Source organism: Mastacembelus armatus, chromosome 4 (assembly GCF_900324485.2).
Source record: "Mastacembelus armatus chromosome 4, fMasArm1.2, whole genome shotgun sequence".
Taxonomy (NCBI): domain Eukaryota; kingdom Metazoa; phylum Chordata; class Actinopteri; order Synbranchiformes; family Mastacembelidae; genus Mastacembelus; species Mastacembelus armatus.
Window position 1 is genome coordinate 12,905,569 of NC_046636.1, and position 14,969 is coordinate 12,920,537.

The following is a 14,969-nucleotide window of genomic DNA, read 5'->3' on the forward strand; positions in this document are numbered from 1 at the left end:
AGTGTAATGTAAACAATGTGTGAAGCGTTTACTTTGAGGTTTTCCAACAATATTTCTGTCAAAATTTTGAGGTCTTAATTAATGACCTAGACATGTGACAGAGTTGGAAAACCTCCTGAACCTCTATGCTGGATAAGGAATACTGAATTATTTATTTCGTTAAAAAATAACTGATAAGAAGTCATCGGCATTATGTTTTATTTGAAGAACTATGGTACATTTATCTATTATATATTACATATATATATACACATATATAAGAAATGATCTATCAAATAATTACTAATTATGTAAAAGTTCAAAAATAGTCAGATATTTATGGCCCTTACCATGTTGGGTCACTAGTAATGTAGTTCAGCTAATACCGGTAGGCCCCTTGTTATCAGACCACTGACCTGTACGGCTGTATCCAAATAATAAATAAAAATACCATGTTATTCAGTTGGTCTGATCTGTGGCTAATATTCACACATAGCCAATTTCAAAGGTTGACAAACAGTTTTAATTTGTTCAACTGTTCAAGAACTTTGAATTATCCCAAATACAGAGACACTTAACCTTGACCAGAGGTGGACAGTAACAAAGTAAATTTACTTGAGTACTGTGCTTAAGTTCAGTTTCTGAGAATTTGTACTTTACTTGAGTAGTAGTTTTTGGGGAAACTTATTACTTTTACTCCACTACATTTGATAGATAAATACTTTTTACTCCACTACATTTCTAAGGCTTTCGTTGCTCATTATTTCTTTTGGAGAAATTATCTTGAAATCGAAAGACAGTTGACAGTGTTCATTAAGTTTTTTGTTTGTGTGTGGTACAGTTGGTGTGCACCTTTGAACACTAATTGCAACCCACCAAGAAGAAGAAGGTTTGTCCCACTGGTGCTGCTGTACTGGATACATCGTACCCAGATAAGGCAGTTTGTGCTGTGAGTGACGGTAATGATTTAGTCCTGGTTCAGTCTTGGTTTAGTCCTGGTCTCGTCCTGGTTTAGTCTTAATTTTGTCCCGGTTTAATACTGCTAACATGAATTAGGCCTGATTTTGCCCTGGTTTCATTTCATTGTAATGTTTACATTACACTAGGCATGGCTCTAGTTTTTCTAATGTGAACTGTCTAATATTCAATACTTAAAAAAGTACTAACTTTGCTTAGACTTGCTTCAGCAATGTTTAATAAAAAGGTTGTGTTTGATTTAATTGAAACTGTCACCTCTGTCTTTAAATCCTAGTGACTTCTGCTGAAAAGTGATGTAAAATAACACTGGTGCTTTTGCCTATTAACTATATTAGAGGCGCATCCTGGTGGTAGTTTGCTATTTAATCATTTAATAATTTTCATTGCTACTTTTAGACTTGACTAGACCTAGTTCTCTCCCTGAGGGGTCAGTGGAGAGATCCTGCCTCAAGTGGATGAGTTAAAGTATCCTGGGATCTTCTTCACAAGTGAGAGAAGGGCGGAACGTGAGATTGACAGACGGATCGGTGCATCAGCAGCATCATTGTCTGTTGTGGTAAAGAAGGAGCTGAGCCAAAAGGTGGAGCGCTCGATTTACTGGTCAATCTATGTTCCTACTCTCACCTATGAGTCATGAGCTTTGGGTGATGACCGAAAGGACAAGATCTCGGATACAAGCTGAAATGAGCTTTTTTCGCAGGGTGGCTGGGCACTTCCTTAGAGATAGAGTGAGGTCACCCGGGAGGAGCTCGGAGTAGAGCCACAGCTCCTCTACACTGAGAAGAGCCAGCTGAGGTGGCTTGTGCATCTGTTCCAGATGCCCCCGGGACACCTCCCTGGGAAGGTGTTCTGGGCATGTCACGCTGGGAGGAGGCCCCAGGGAAGACCCAGGGGACCCTGGAGGGACTATGTCTCTTGGCTGGCCTGGGACCCCCCTCAGTGTCCCCCTGGAAAAGCTGGAGGAAGTGACCAGGGAGAAGGATGTCTGGGCATCCCTGCTTAGGCTACTGCACCTGCGACCCACAGCAGAAGAAAATGGATGGATGGATTGGACCTAGTTCAGTACTGGTTTACTGTTGCTACCTTCAGTCTTTGTTTGGATAGTCCTGATTTTAACATGGTTTTATTTCAGTTTAGACTTGGGTTAAACCAGGTTTAGTCCTAGTTCACATCTGTTTCAGACTTTTACTCCCTGTTTGGTCCATTAATGGATTTACAATGTTTCCCATTTACTGATTTTGTACAAACACACATCTCTTGTTATTCTAATCTAAACAATTTGTATATTCAATCCAGTGAACAAATTACTTCAGATTTGTCTGCAGATAGTTCCCATAGCCCTGTGATGGTGACCTGTCCAGGGTGTACCCCTGCCTTTCACCCAAAGAGAGCTGGGATAGGCTCCAGTTGATCACCATGACCCTAATTAGGACTAGTTGGACATAGATAATGGATGGATAGTTCCCATAATGGCAAATTTGATCCTACCATATTAAGCACCATAGCAACCTTGGTCATTGTCTCCCTTGTTGTAGCACTCATTGTTAGGCCCCGAGCCTTGTTTCCTGTTCGTCTTATTTTGGTCAGTTCCTGTGTTCCGTTTCTGTTCAGTGTTAATCCCAGTTAGCTTTGTGTTTCGTTTGCTCATTAGTTAGATTACGTTCACCTGTGTCCTGAGTTCTGTATATATATATATATATATATATATATATCCCTTGTGTTCCTTTGTTCCCTGCCGGAGCATTGTATGTTGTAGGTTGTATGTGATGTGTACGACAGCCTGAGTCTCCTGGTCCGGTCCTGTCTGCTTGCCCGCCGAACAGCGGAGATTATTTTGTATTTGCCTGAGCCCTGGACGATCCAGGGAGAATAAAAACCTGCCTGTTTGTCCTGCATTTGGGTCCTCATCTGTTCTTTCCTTCACCGTCAACACCAGAGAGCATAACACTCATTGTGTCATTCATACTCAGATTTTAGTTTACTGTAAGTACGGTCGGTCTTCTCATATACAATAATATACTACATATGATAAAATACCTTCTAGACTGCTTTCAGTTGTTATCAGTCAAGTCTGGGAATCAACTAGCAGAGACTTGAAACTTGCTTGAGAGTAGTAAATTAGTAAACTTAATAAACTAATTCATCACAGTGAATATCAATCTGTATTTTACTTGAGTTACTGTGACCTTACTGTTGCATACCAATGCATTCCTTAGGTGCTCAGTGTTACTTTTTGCAAATGTGACTCAAAGAAAAATATACACTACCACCGCAGCCTCTTCTGTGAAACTCAATTGAATTGATCTACAGATATCCACCTGCTGTCTGCCTGCTCAGCAATTATTGACTGACAGCTAATCCATCAACAGCTAGTCTGAAAACACACAACAGCAGGAAGTCTGCAAACATGCGGGCATGCAAAATGCTGTCAAAATGTTAATGTTATTAATTCTGTGTGTTTGTGAGCGTGTGTGTGTATGCATGCGGACTGCCTTGTACAGAGCTGTGAATGGGCTTTTATTTTATTAGTCATTATATGTCATAGCTCTGTGTAATTCTTTTGTAATTTCATGTTTTACCACATTACCAAAAAATTTTTGCTTTGTTGGCCTGTGTTATGTGATCAATTATTAAGCTAAAATAAGTAAAGTTTATAGTAAAAGAAAATTAATTTGCATGCTCAATACGATCTACTGAAGGTATTTACATGGTTCCATTGTTAGACAGCTTCCAACAAATATTGCATACAATAACCTGCTTGAGCTGCTCAGAGAAAACAGTGGTATCAGAGATTTTACTGGCATATATATAAAATTACCATACAGTAGTTAAAAGATAACATATACTGTGAATTGGTCTCTGTTTGTGTGTCTGTTTTCATTTGGTCATTGAAAAAAATTTGAATCCAATTTTTCCTGAATAAAATGTACTGTTTATAATTGCTGTAAGCACTGCCTCTGCGTGCGAACCTTAAACCAACTTGTGTATATATCTTATATATTATTTTTCTTACTCGGATGCTTATTTTATTGTTCCATTTTCTTATTTTACTTTATTTTATACTGCTTATTTTTGATTTTTGCTTATGTTGCTAAGGAGAGAGATAAACCGCATTTTGATTCCTCTGTATGTCCTGCACATGTAGTCAAATTGACAATAAATGTCTTTGAATCTTTAAATCTTTGGTGGTTATTTTCTGGATTCCTTCTGCTGGTATTGGAGGATGACTGACATTGTAATGAATGGGAGAATAAAATGTGAGTGAACTGATCGCCATTGAATTTAATGCACTATATTATTCATTAGCTGCACAAATCATAATAATGAGCACAAGATTGATTAGTGTACAATTCGGAGCAATTTGAAATCCCAGTTGAAACTGAATTGTGTAGAGGTGCTGAACTGTAAATACAGTGGTTGTCTGATTTGGAAAAAAATGGGTGGAAAAAGTGAAAGAGCAGTACCTGTCAATCCCTCACAGCAGAGGTGCCTTTGAGCAAGGCTTTCAACCCCAAAATGATGCGCTGACATGGCTCAGTGACCAGCAGAACACTGAAATGTGTGGAATTGTGTCAGTATGAACTGGAATTCCTGAAAAAGAAAAGTGACTTGCCTGCAGCAGCTTGTTTATGCATTGATGTTTGAAATGAAATGAAATAATATCAGGATCCTAATTAAAATAATAATGCACTCTATATATTCTCATACAAGAGTTAGATTAAAAAGCTAATCATGTTCTAATAATTACAGGGACTCTTCCTTTATTACATTCTTACCTTAATTACATTATAGTTTTGCTAGAAACAGAAACACTGTTTTTCTAAAATATCTGTCAGTCTTGGTCTATAGACATAGTGCACTGACTGTGCACAATAAATGGAAGTGGCATCTTGCAGTTAAAAGTTACCCTTCAAGATTTTATATAATTCAGTTTATTTCACAGACAAATTGCTAAAAGTCTCATTCTGAACTCTTCTTTGGCAGGTTGGAGTGGGTTGAGATCATCGAGCCACGCACACGAGAGCATATGTATGCCAACTTGCTGACAGGCGAGTGCGTGTGGGACCCTCCACAGGGTGTTCGCATCAAGCGGACTGGTGACAATCAGTGGTGGGAACTATTTGATCCTAACACCTCGCGGTTCTACTACTACAATGCCTCTACCCAACGTACAGTGTGGCATCGGCCCCAGGGCTGTGACATCATCCCTCTGGCCAAGCTGCAGACCCTGAAGCAGCACACTGATGCCACAAACCCCTATCCTGCAGGTGGAGGTGGAGGAGGAGGGAGAGCATCAGCTGACAACAGCCCAGGACGCAACAGTGGGGTCAGTCGAGAGGGAAGTACCTCCTCCTCCCTTGAGCAGGAACTGTCTGACAAACAAGGCAGCAGAGAGGAGGCAGACAGGTAAGACTGCTGGGCTCTTTGTGAGTCACCCGAAAGGACTGTCAACCAGAAACCTGCCATGCAGACAGGACCAGTTCATTATTTTTACAAGTAGAAACATTAAAGAACACTACTGATTTCACATATGAAAGCCTGTTACAGGTGTTGGAGTACATACATGATATGGGCAACCACAGAACCTTATAAATTGCATCAAGTTAATGTATGGTGCCAGATTTCGACAAGGAAGAACACTGTAGGGAATGAAAAAGTGATATCTGATTCTGCTGCTGCATCCATTCATTAGCTCTATCTTTTAAAGGATGCAGTGGTGGGTGTTTGTGAGATCTCAGCTGACAATGGATACACCTAGACAGTCTGTCACAACTAGACAGATTTAGCAATTTTAAGTGTCACACTTTTCAACTGTGACATGTTTTTGGTGCCCTAGCGATGGCTTCGGGTCAGGGATACAGTGGTTTTAATCCTGCACCAGGCTAAATCCAATGTGTAGTCCCTCTTTGGGCCACCAGGTGTCACAAAACCCATTTGTGGATGTGCAAATATACAGGCACTGCCACAGACAAAATTATAATCTGTTAAACCAAGTTTCATGTATCTATTAAACATGGAACACAAGACCATGTTAATAAAATAGTAAATACCATGTACAGTTTACTAGATTTAAAACACTCATTTCAAATTTGATATATCATACAGCTGCTGTCACAACCATATGTTGTCTTTTATTTTATCAGTAAAAATATAAATAATACAATTTTATCAATAAAAAACTGGGCTTCATTAAACCACAATATAGCTGACCACAAATAGGGGAAACCAGAGGTGTAACTGGATATTTTAAATAAACTCTCAATGCTTTGTACCCTCGCTGCTTTGTACCCAGTCAGAGTTTTGTTCTGGCAGTAAGTCGGGGGTCAATTTTATTTGTCTCTTAACTTCATTAGGTATTTTTTTTCACACAGGCAATAGAACAGAAACAGTTACATAGACACATGGCAGCTGCACTTGTTGCACACATGTAAATTAATTCTTCATTAATTCAACATAATGAACAAGAAACTAGCACACACATTTTATCTTCTTGCAAAAGAAAAATGAGGTGTGCATGCATTTGTAAAATGCCCTTTTAGATGCAAAACAAATGTGCAGCATTATTGTGATGCTAATGTGTAAGAATGTGGTAACACATATTCCTAAGGAAAAGCTCAATAGAAAAACAGTGTAGAGCATTTACACTGTACTGTACTGTGTTGCTGGCCACCTGAGGACGACTTGCTTTATTTTGCTGTAAAATAGCCATACATTTTGTTATAATGGAATGGTGCATATACTTTTATAAGTTATTGCACTGTCAGTGTCATCTGTTTATTTTCTGTCTTACATTCCTACGTACAGCTGATTATCAGGTAAGATGGCAAAGGTTCAAAGCGCTGTCAAGTTGACAACCACAAGTTTGGTTCCAGTCAGAGTTATGCTCTGTCAGTTAGACTGCAGTCAATTTTAATGTTTTATTCTCTTCTTCATTAATTATTTTTACACAATAGACAATAGAAACACGAGGAATAGGACAATAGAACAGAAATAGCCAACTGGCAGACTGACAAATAGCAGCAGTGAGCATAACCCACACATAATGGTGTAACTTTATTAATTATTATTAAATATCTGCAACCAGTTTTTTAAAGCTTATGTAGTGGTGTTTCCAAGGTATAAACTTTGTTACAGAGAGGAGGCTGATGCATAATGGGTAAAAAGAAAAATTAATACCCAAGGTAATCAGTATATACTAAATACAAATAAAATAAAAATATACCGTAATCAATGTATAAAAACTGAAAAAAATAAGTGCAAACATTGTATCCAAATTGCGCATAGAAATTTTGTTATATTGTGCATTGCCATTTGAGGCATGGTGAAACCATTGTGGTCATTTACTTTCAGGAAGCTGAACGTTTTCACAGTTTTATAGTCGGTGTGTCTGTGTGTGTATGGAAAGGGGGTGGGGGTGTAATCTTAACGTTCTACAGCACATGATGGTTTTTTTTTAAAAGTCTGCAGACAGAGGTCCAACAGAGTGACTTAATAGACTACAGAATAAACATGCTAGATTAGAATGTATATAAGAATTGCACAACTAATCAATAAAAAATTGTCTAAAAGCTGTGCTTCCCTGGCATAACAAGATTCAGAATCAATACAACTTAGACAATATATTTTTACTGACAGACGTACTAGATTATGTGTTAGGCCTCATCTCTGTAATGAAGTTACTATACGCGCTACAGCTACACTCACAGCTCTTGCGTTCATTTTGACTGGTTGACGTATAAACAGATGTGAACTACACAGAAAATCACAGTGTTAAATCAACTCTGAGCATGTTAATTTAACACTAAAAACTGTTCCCATATAAACACTTTTAGTGTTGAGTTAACACAGATTTTGCTGCCCTGTGTTGTACAGTATGTGCTTATATTGCACTGTGTATCTGTTTTATTTCTTCTGTCTTGCATTCTATCTTTTGCGTTTGTCCTTTGGCTGTCTAAAATAGAAAAGGTATGGGTGTGGGTGAGGGTGGTTGCCGTGGTGATGGATTTCCAAAAGGTGTTAGTTAATACCTTTTTATGACTGCATTTAAATCTCAATGAAAACTCCAGCCTTGTTGTGAACTGGTCAGTTCGTCAATGTGCATGGCCAGTCTCAGTACATTCTTGTTAAAATGTTAAACTCTGAAAGTGTTATTTTAACACCAACAAGTAGGGGCGGGTTCTGTATAAGAAAACACGTCATAAAGTAATTGTTTGCCCAACTCAGCTAAAACTCTTGCCAATTATCTGTTGTAAAAAGATAACAAATAAATAAATAAATAAATAAAATAATCATAATTATAAGCCCTCCTGAGCATGGTGCGTAGCCTAGTCTCACTTTGAGTAGTGGCTCACTGAGTCCCAGCACCTCCTATACCATCTTTTTCACATAATGACCAGTGTTGTGCTAAGGAGGTGCGCTCCAGTCCATTCGTGACAACCACTGATCTGACAATGAAATCCAGGCACAATATTCAGACCACAAAGTAACACAGGAATGCAGCTCATAAGTAAATACCCTGCACATGTCCTGATATTACTGTATATCAGTCACTACTGACAACAGATGAAATGGTGGCTGCTGTTAATCAGATCAAACAGTGCAGAGATCACATTAGGGAGTACAGAAAATATGATCAAGTCTGTGGGTGTGTGACATTATATTAGATACATACAATGCCATACATTTGAAACTAAAGTATATACTACATGTTGATCATGCAGTGACTACAAGAGGCAGTGCGCTATAAAATCATAAAAAAATCTACACAAGGTGCCAGATTAAGGCTGCAGGCACCACTGCTCATATAACCTATATACCTTTCAATTGTTAACTGGAGCGTTCATAGTTCATCTCTGTGGATCACAGGTCAACCTGTCTTTGCCCTGTCTGGTCTTGCTAGAGGCTCAGGATCAGAGCAAGCAGTGGTGTCGGCAGGACCAGCCTGAGGGGTTGTCCACCAGAATGACCCCAGACTTCTGTTTGCCTGAGGGGTCATCCACCTGAGCAACTCCAGACTATGTTTCGTTTGAGCCATAATAAGGCTCATTTTGGCTCCTGGGGCGTCTTTGAGGAAGATCCCTGGACTTTGACCTGCTTCTGTCCCACCCTCCCAGGATTCTGTTTTTGGACCATTTTTGGGGTGCTTTCAATGCTTGGTTTCCTGTGTCTCCTATGTTAGTCATAGGTAGCTTTATGTCATGTTAGTCGATTTATTTCACCTGTGTTTAAGCCTTTGGTTCCTAAAGTATAAATACCTTCTGCTTTCCTTTGTTCTCTGTCAGAGGAAGTTATGGAAGTATTGAGGTTTTATTTGCAAGTGGCGGTGTGTCTTGTGTCTGGCATGTAGCTGTGGAATTTTGACGCCGAGTGGTGGAGTTGCCGTTGACAACCTTATTTCAGTATGTGTTTAGAGAGTGTTCTCGTTTGTGCGTAAAAGCACTTAGGTGATAATGTCCATAATGGACCATAACGTCAATGAAGTTGCAGCTTTGGCACTTCTTCAGCATAGTCCTGGTCAATCATATTGTTGATGAAGTCTGTGTATTCTTTCTGGAATTTCTTATTCTTTTCAAATTTTTTCTTTAGTCTAAGGAGACGCTGCTTGGCAATGCAGCGATTGTCAGGCAAACTTACATCTTTGCTCTTGAAAGGCAGTTTCAAGCTGTAACATCCATTCTTAAAGTTTACACTCTTCCATAATTTTCATGAACTTGGCATCTTCTCTGGAAATTTCTTCCTTATCATCATAAAAGTCCTTTCACTGAAATCATGTTGATATTGCTTCTCCAATAGCAATTCCAATCTTTTTACATTAATCCTTTTCACTGTAGCAATATGGTACAACTGCCAATGGAACCATTTATAAACCCACCCCAATAGGGTTCAAATGGCAAAAGGTTCATCTCCATGACTGTTGATAACTTCCCAAGGCTCAAGTAAATTAGAGGCATTGGTACCAATCAATAACTCTACATCTGCTTGAATGTGTGGAATGTGAACAGCATCAAGATATGGCCACTCAGCTAAGTCATCCCTTTTGATAATGTTAGCTGGGCTCATAGGCATCTTCTTTTCTGTGTAGACCTCTGGTGGCCTATAAAACTCCTCTCCTGAAATGTCCAAATTATTTAGGATAGGATAGATACTTTATTCATCCTGATGGGAAATTTACACCTTCCAGCAGTCTCCACAAAATATAAAAATATACACACATATACATATACATATATATACATAAAAATATAAAGGTCCTGTGCAATTTCAATGTATTAAAGAGTCCTCTTTCACAATTACAACATAGCTTGAGACAGTTGACTTGGGACTCATTGTAAACAATGAGATTTTTGTCTTTCATCAATTGATAATTCCCATTTCCACATTCTGGATGCATCCAGTAAACATTAAGTGAAGCACACTTAATGTTGAAACTGTTTGCTCCTCAGCATTTGAAAAACTCCTTTGGTGGTTTATTCAAATCAGGATCAAGAAATGAAGCAGATGATTTGGGTTTCCCTCCTTTGTTAAGTTAAGATTCCATTCCATCTGATATCACACCCCCAGGGCTTGTTGTTCAAGTGTTTTGAGGACAGATAACTTGGCAGTGGAGGCTGCTATTTCAGCAAAGATCCATTTGTTCCTTTTGTTTCCTCAATTTTTCCACTTGATCCTCAAGCTCATGCCCATCCTTTAAAGATTTTGCACGTGCAACAAGAGCAGCTCTTTCAGCCTCCACCTGAATGTGTACTTTCTATCGAAGCAAATCTGTGTCAGACTTTGAATTTTGTGCACTAGACACTGAAATTATGTGTTTGAATTTTTTTGCCTCCGAATTTAAGTCTGGAATTTCAGTGTCTTATTTTCACTTTATTTTTCAATGTTTTCCAACCTTTTAAACATTTGACGTGGCTTCTAACTTGCAGAAGTGACTTTAGCATTCGGTATTCACAGTGAGGCTGACTTGTGAGAGTTTTTATAGATTCAGTTGAATCTATAAAAAAGAAAAGTAACAGAAGAGCAAATTCACTTACTGGAGTGTTATTGCTGGCCTCCATTACTTCAAGTGTCATTCATTTAAGTGTATGTCACGTGGCCAATGAAGTGTTGCGTGATTGGCTGGAGGTTGGTTCGACTTCATACAGAATTGATTGTTTATGTGTCAGTATGGATGACCTTTGCTCTGAATGGCGAATTTTAGACTGAATTTTATCTATCAAATTTGAGGACATGAAAATATATGCATTGGATTTTTTAAAGGTGAATTTATGATTCTGAAATTTTGAAAAATAAAGTGAAAATGAGAGGGGCATAAAAAAATTCAAACATAATTTCAGTGTTAAAAAATTCAGTGCAAGAAATTGAAATTTAAAGTCTGATGAGACAGATTTGCTTCCATAACTTTCCTCTTGATGTTGTTTTAGCCATTTATTTACAACAGCAGAAAACTCATCAATCCTCAATGATTTGGCTTTAAAACATGTTTCCAGGGCTACAAACTTTTGAAAAAACCCAGGTGTGCGATTTGGTGGGGCCAACCAAAAGTTTCCCACATACATACCCCCACCCAGCCATCAGCTTTAAATACAATTTGATGGCCGCTGGAGACTCTGACTATGGAGCCGGCAGTTGTCAGAGTTGGTATCTCAGCGGGTGTGTGTCGCTGAGTGCGGAAAATCAGTTAGAAACGTGAATAGGCTAGTTGATGAGCTTGCTGCTTAGCAGTATGTTTCCATTGAACAGTCCATCCCACGGTAGTCCTCCTGGCTGCTCGGAAACCTCCATCGAACAGCTAACAGGCCCTGTGCTAGGTAGCTCCACACCTGTTACTGGGGCTTGGTTAGCTGACTTTTGTTCAAAGGAACAGAGCCACACTTCCAATTCAGTGATCCTCACCTCCAACACTACCAGAACCTTAGAGGAATAACTACACATATGTGGCACACCGAGCAGAAGAGAAAGGCAGAGATAGAAGGACGGGGAGAGGCCATACTAGCAGCTAGCTGAGCTGACTGGTAGTCTAGTGTGTCAGAAGTAACAAGTTAACGCTAAGTCTGGAAATAACAAGCAGTACTGGACATAAAAGAATGGTACTTAACTAGTACAGGAATATCTAACGGTTTAGGAGTTGCTGTACAGAGAACCTAGTTAGTTTTTAGATGTGTTAGACTAGAGCTAATCTGTAAATGAGCTGTACAGAGTGCACAGCACAACAGCAGCAGCAGCTGGAAGTGAATTTGCTTATCCAGGAAACAGCGTCACGTTCTGCCATGTCATTTACAAAAGTAGATGAAATTTATTTTTTATAGAGAACTAAATATTCTCATTTTAGATAAGTAGCTGAATGCACAAATGTGTGGTGATACATATATGAGACATTCATAGGTGGTGTATGATGATAGAGTACTTGATTTGATGAAACCAATATACTGCACCCAGAACAACAGTAAAAAAGCAGTATCAAAATTACTGCATGGGTGACGATTTGTGTTTGGTTGTTGTTGGTCTTGAATTATCTGTAACCTGACTGGACTACTCACTCCTGCACTTGCCTTGGCTGCAGTTTGGTTGATTGTGTAACTGTGTGATTCTATTTTGTTTAAGTGATACTTAAGTGATATTACTTTAAGTAATACAAGTATTTATATGTCACAAATATGAATGTGAATACAATACAATATCACAGCACAGAACACAGAAGAAGGATAGAAATAAACACGTGTACCTACAGACTACTACTACTACTACTACTACTGTTGGCTGCTTCCTTCGGGAGTTGCCACAGCAAATCATCTGCTTCTATCTGTCCTTGTCCCCTGCATCTTCTTCTCTCACACCAACTTACCTGCATGTCCTCTTTCAGCATATCCATAAATCTCCTCTTTAGTCTTCCTCTTTGCCTCCTGTCTGGCAGCTCCATCTTCAGCATCCTTCTACCAATATATTTACTGTCCCTCCTCTGCACGTCTGAACCACCTCAATGTGGGCTCTCTCACTTTGTCCCCAAAACACAAAACCTGAGCTGTCCCTGTGATGTGCTTGTTGCTAATCCTGTCCATCCTTGTCAAAGAGAATCTCAACACTGCCACCTCCATCTCTGCCTCCTGAAATATGTCTGTGGAGATTCTCAGTTGTCCAGGTGAAGTTATCTAGAGGTAGAGTCATGGCAACTGGACTTCTAGTTTTTTAGGTCGAAACGTTTCACCACTCATCTCACCTTGATTACTGCAATTCCCTTCTCTACAGTCTATCTCACAAATCCCTCCATAAACTACTGGTTCTGGAACTCAACCGCCCCCATTGCTTCCAAAACCAGATCCACCGAACACATAACACCAACCAAACAGCTCCACTGGCTTCCAGTCCATCTACACACTAACTTCAGGATCCCCCTTCTCACCTTCAAAGCCCTTCATAACCTTGCACCTCCATACCTGTACAATCTCCTTGATACATACTCATCCTTCCGTAGACTCCACTCCTCCCCAGCCTCCCTTCCTCCCTACTCCACAATGTGACTTAGAGCTTTTAGTTACTCTGTACCAAGACTTTGGAATGCACTCTGTACCTCTGAATCTCTCTCTCTTGTTTAAATCAAATCTCAAAAATCGGCCCATGTTTTATTGAAGCACCTGCATTGCTCTGTCTGTGCATTTGGGTCTGCTCTCTCATGGAACATTACAGCACAAACTGGCCACCATGGACCTAGCCCGTTTAGAGCAGATTTGCACAGCTATCCAAATGCAAGTACAACGTTTGCACCAACAGGAGGAGAGATTGCAGGCGCTTCACCGAGAGTACAATGAGACAACAGCTTGTCAGGAGTCACTTCTCAGAACCATTAGTGAGCGTCTTACCCAAAGGACTTTGTGTGAATCTAGTGCTACGACTCCTAATGCACCACGAGTCAACGCTGGTTCCACAGCTGCAGGTTTACCTACTGCAGCTGTGGAAGCCCCTCTTTCCCAACTAGCACAACCTGTGTGCTTTTCTGGTGAGTCTGGTGACTGCAGACCTTTTTTCACGCAATGTTCCATACATTTTGAGCTTCATGCTTCTCACTACCCCACTGAATGAGCTAAGGTAGCCTATGCCATCACTCACCTGATCTGGGAGGCTGATACCTAGGCCACGTCTGAATGGCAGAGAGGCACAAAGTTATTCTACATGCAAAACATTTTTCAACACGTTGCACCTGTTAGAGAGGCAGCCAGAATTTTAATTTCCTCGAAATTAAAATTTTGATACTCCCCCAGAGTATGCCATGCAGTTCCCCACTCTGACAGCAGAATGTGGTTGGGACAATACCGCCCCATGCGACATGTTTGTGAGTGGTTTATCCCGGGCTAAGGATTGTTTAGCTTCTCTTGAGTTACCCAAGGAACTGGATGCACTTATTGCTTTGGCAATTAGGATCGACCGACGTCTTTGTGACAGCGACGAGGAGCGACACCAGGCATAGAGTCAATGGGCGGGACCACATCAGACTGAGTGGCACGATTCCAGTATCCAGACTACTGTAAGTCCTTCTTCAGACACCCTTCTTTGCAATTTGGAAGAACTGATGCCGCTTGGTTGCACCAGTGTTGCCCAGCTCACTCCCAGTTAGTGGCAAAGTAGATCCCACGCTGGGCTGTGCATTTACTATGGCTCTGCAGAGCATCTCATGGAAAGTTGCCCAGTAAAAGAGGTGGCTAACCAGTAAAGTAGAAGGTACTGTTAAGCAAAACACTCATTCCTACCAAATCCTCTTTACGATCATGCACATTAACTCTAACCTCTTCCGGTGCTGTTTGACTCTGGAGCAGATATGCATCTCATGGACTCTGGTCTTGCAGACCAGCTGAGACTGAGCAGTTTACCCCTTGCCCGACCACTAGAGGCCATTGCCCTAGATGGTAAACTGTCATAACAGGAAAACATCTCTGTGTGCAGGTCACACATCATACTGATGTTTTCCTTTCACATACTAAACTCCCAACAGCACCTACTTATTTTGGGGTATCCCCTCTTTCATC

The 14,969-nt window shown here is 40.1% G+C and overlaps 1 protein-coding gene across 1 annotated transcript in view; it reads left to right on the forward strand.

Moving 5' to 3' along the window:
• arhgap39 (Rho GTPase activating protein 39) overlaps positions 1–14,969 on the forward strand; it is an 85,868-nt gene that overhangs the window by 33,546 nt on the left and 37,353 nt on the right. Inside the window, exon 2 of the mRNA XM_033325174.1 lies at positions 4,942–5,364. Coding sequence (XP_033181065.1) covers positions 4,942–5,364 — 423 coding nt within the window. The remainder of the gene's footprint in view (positions 1–4,941; positions 5,365–14,969) is intronic.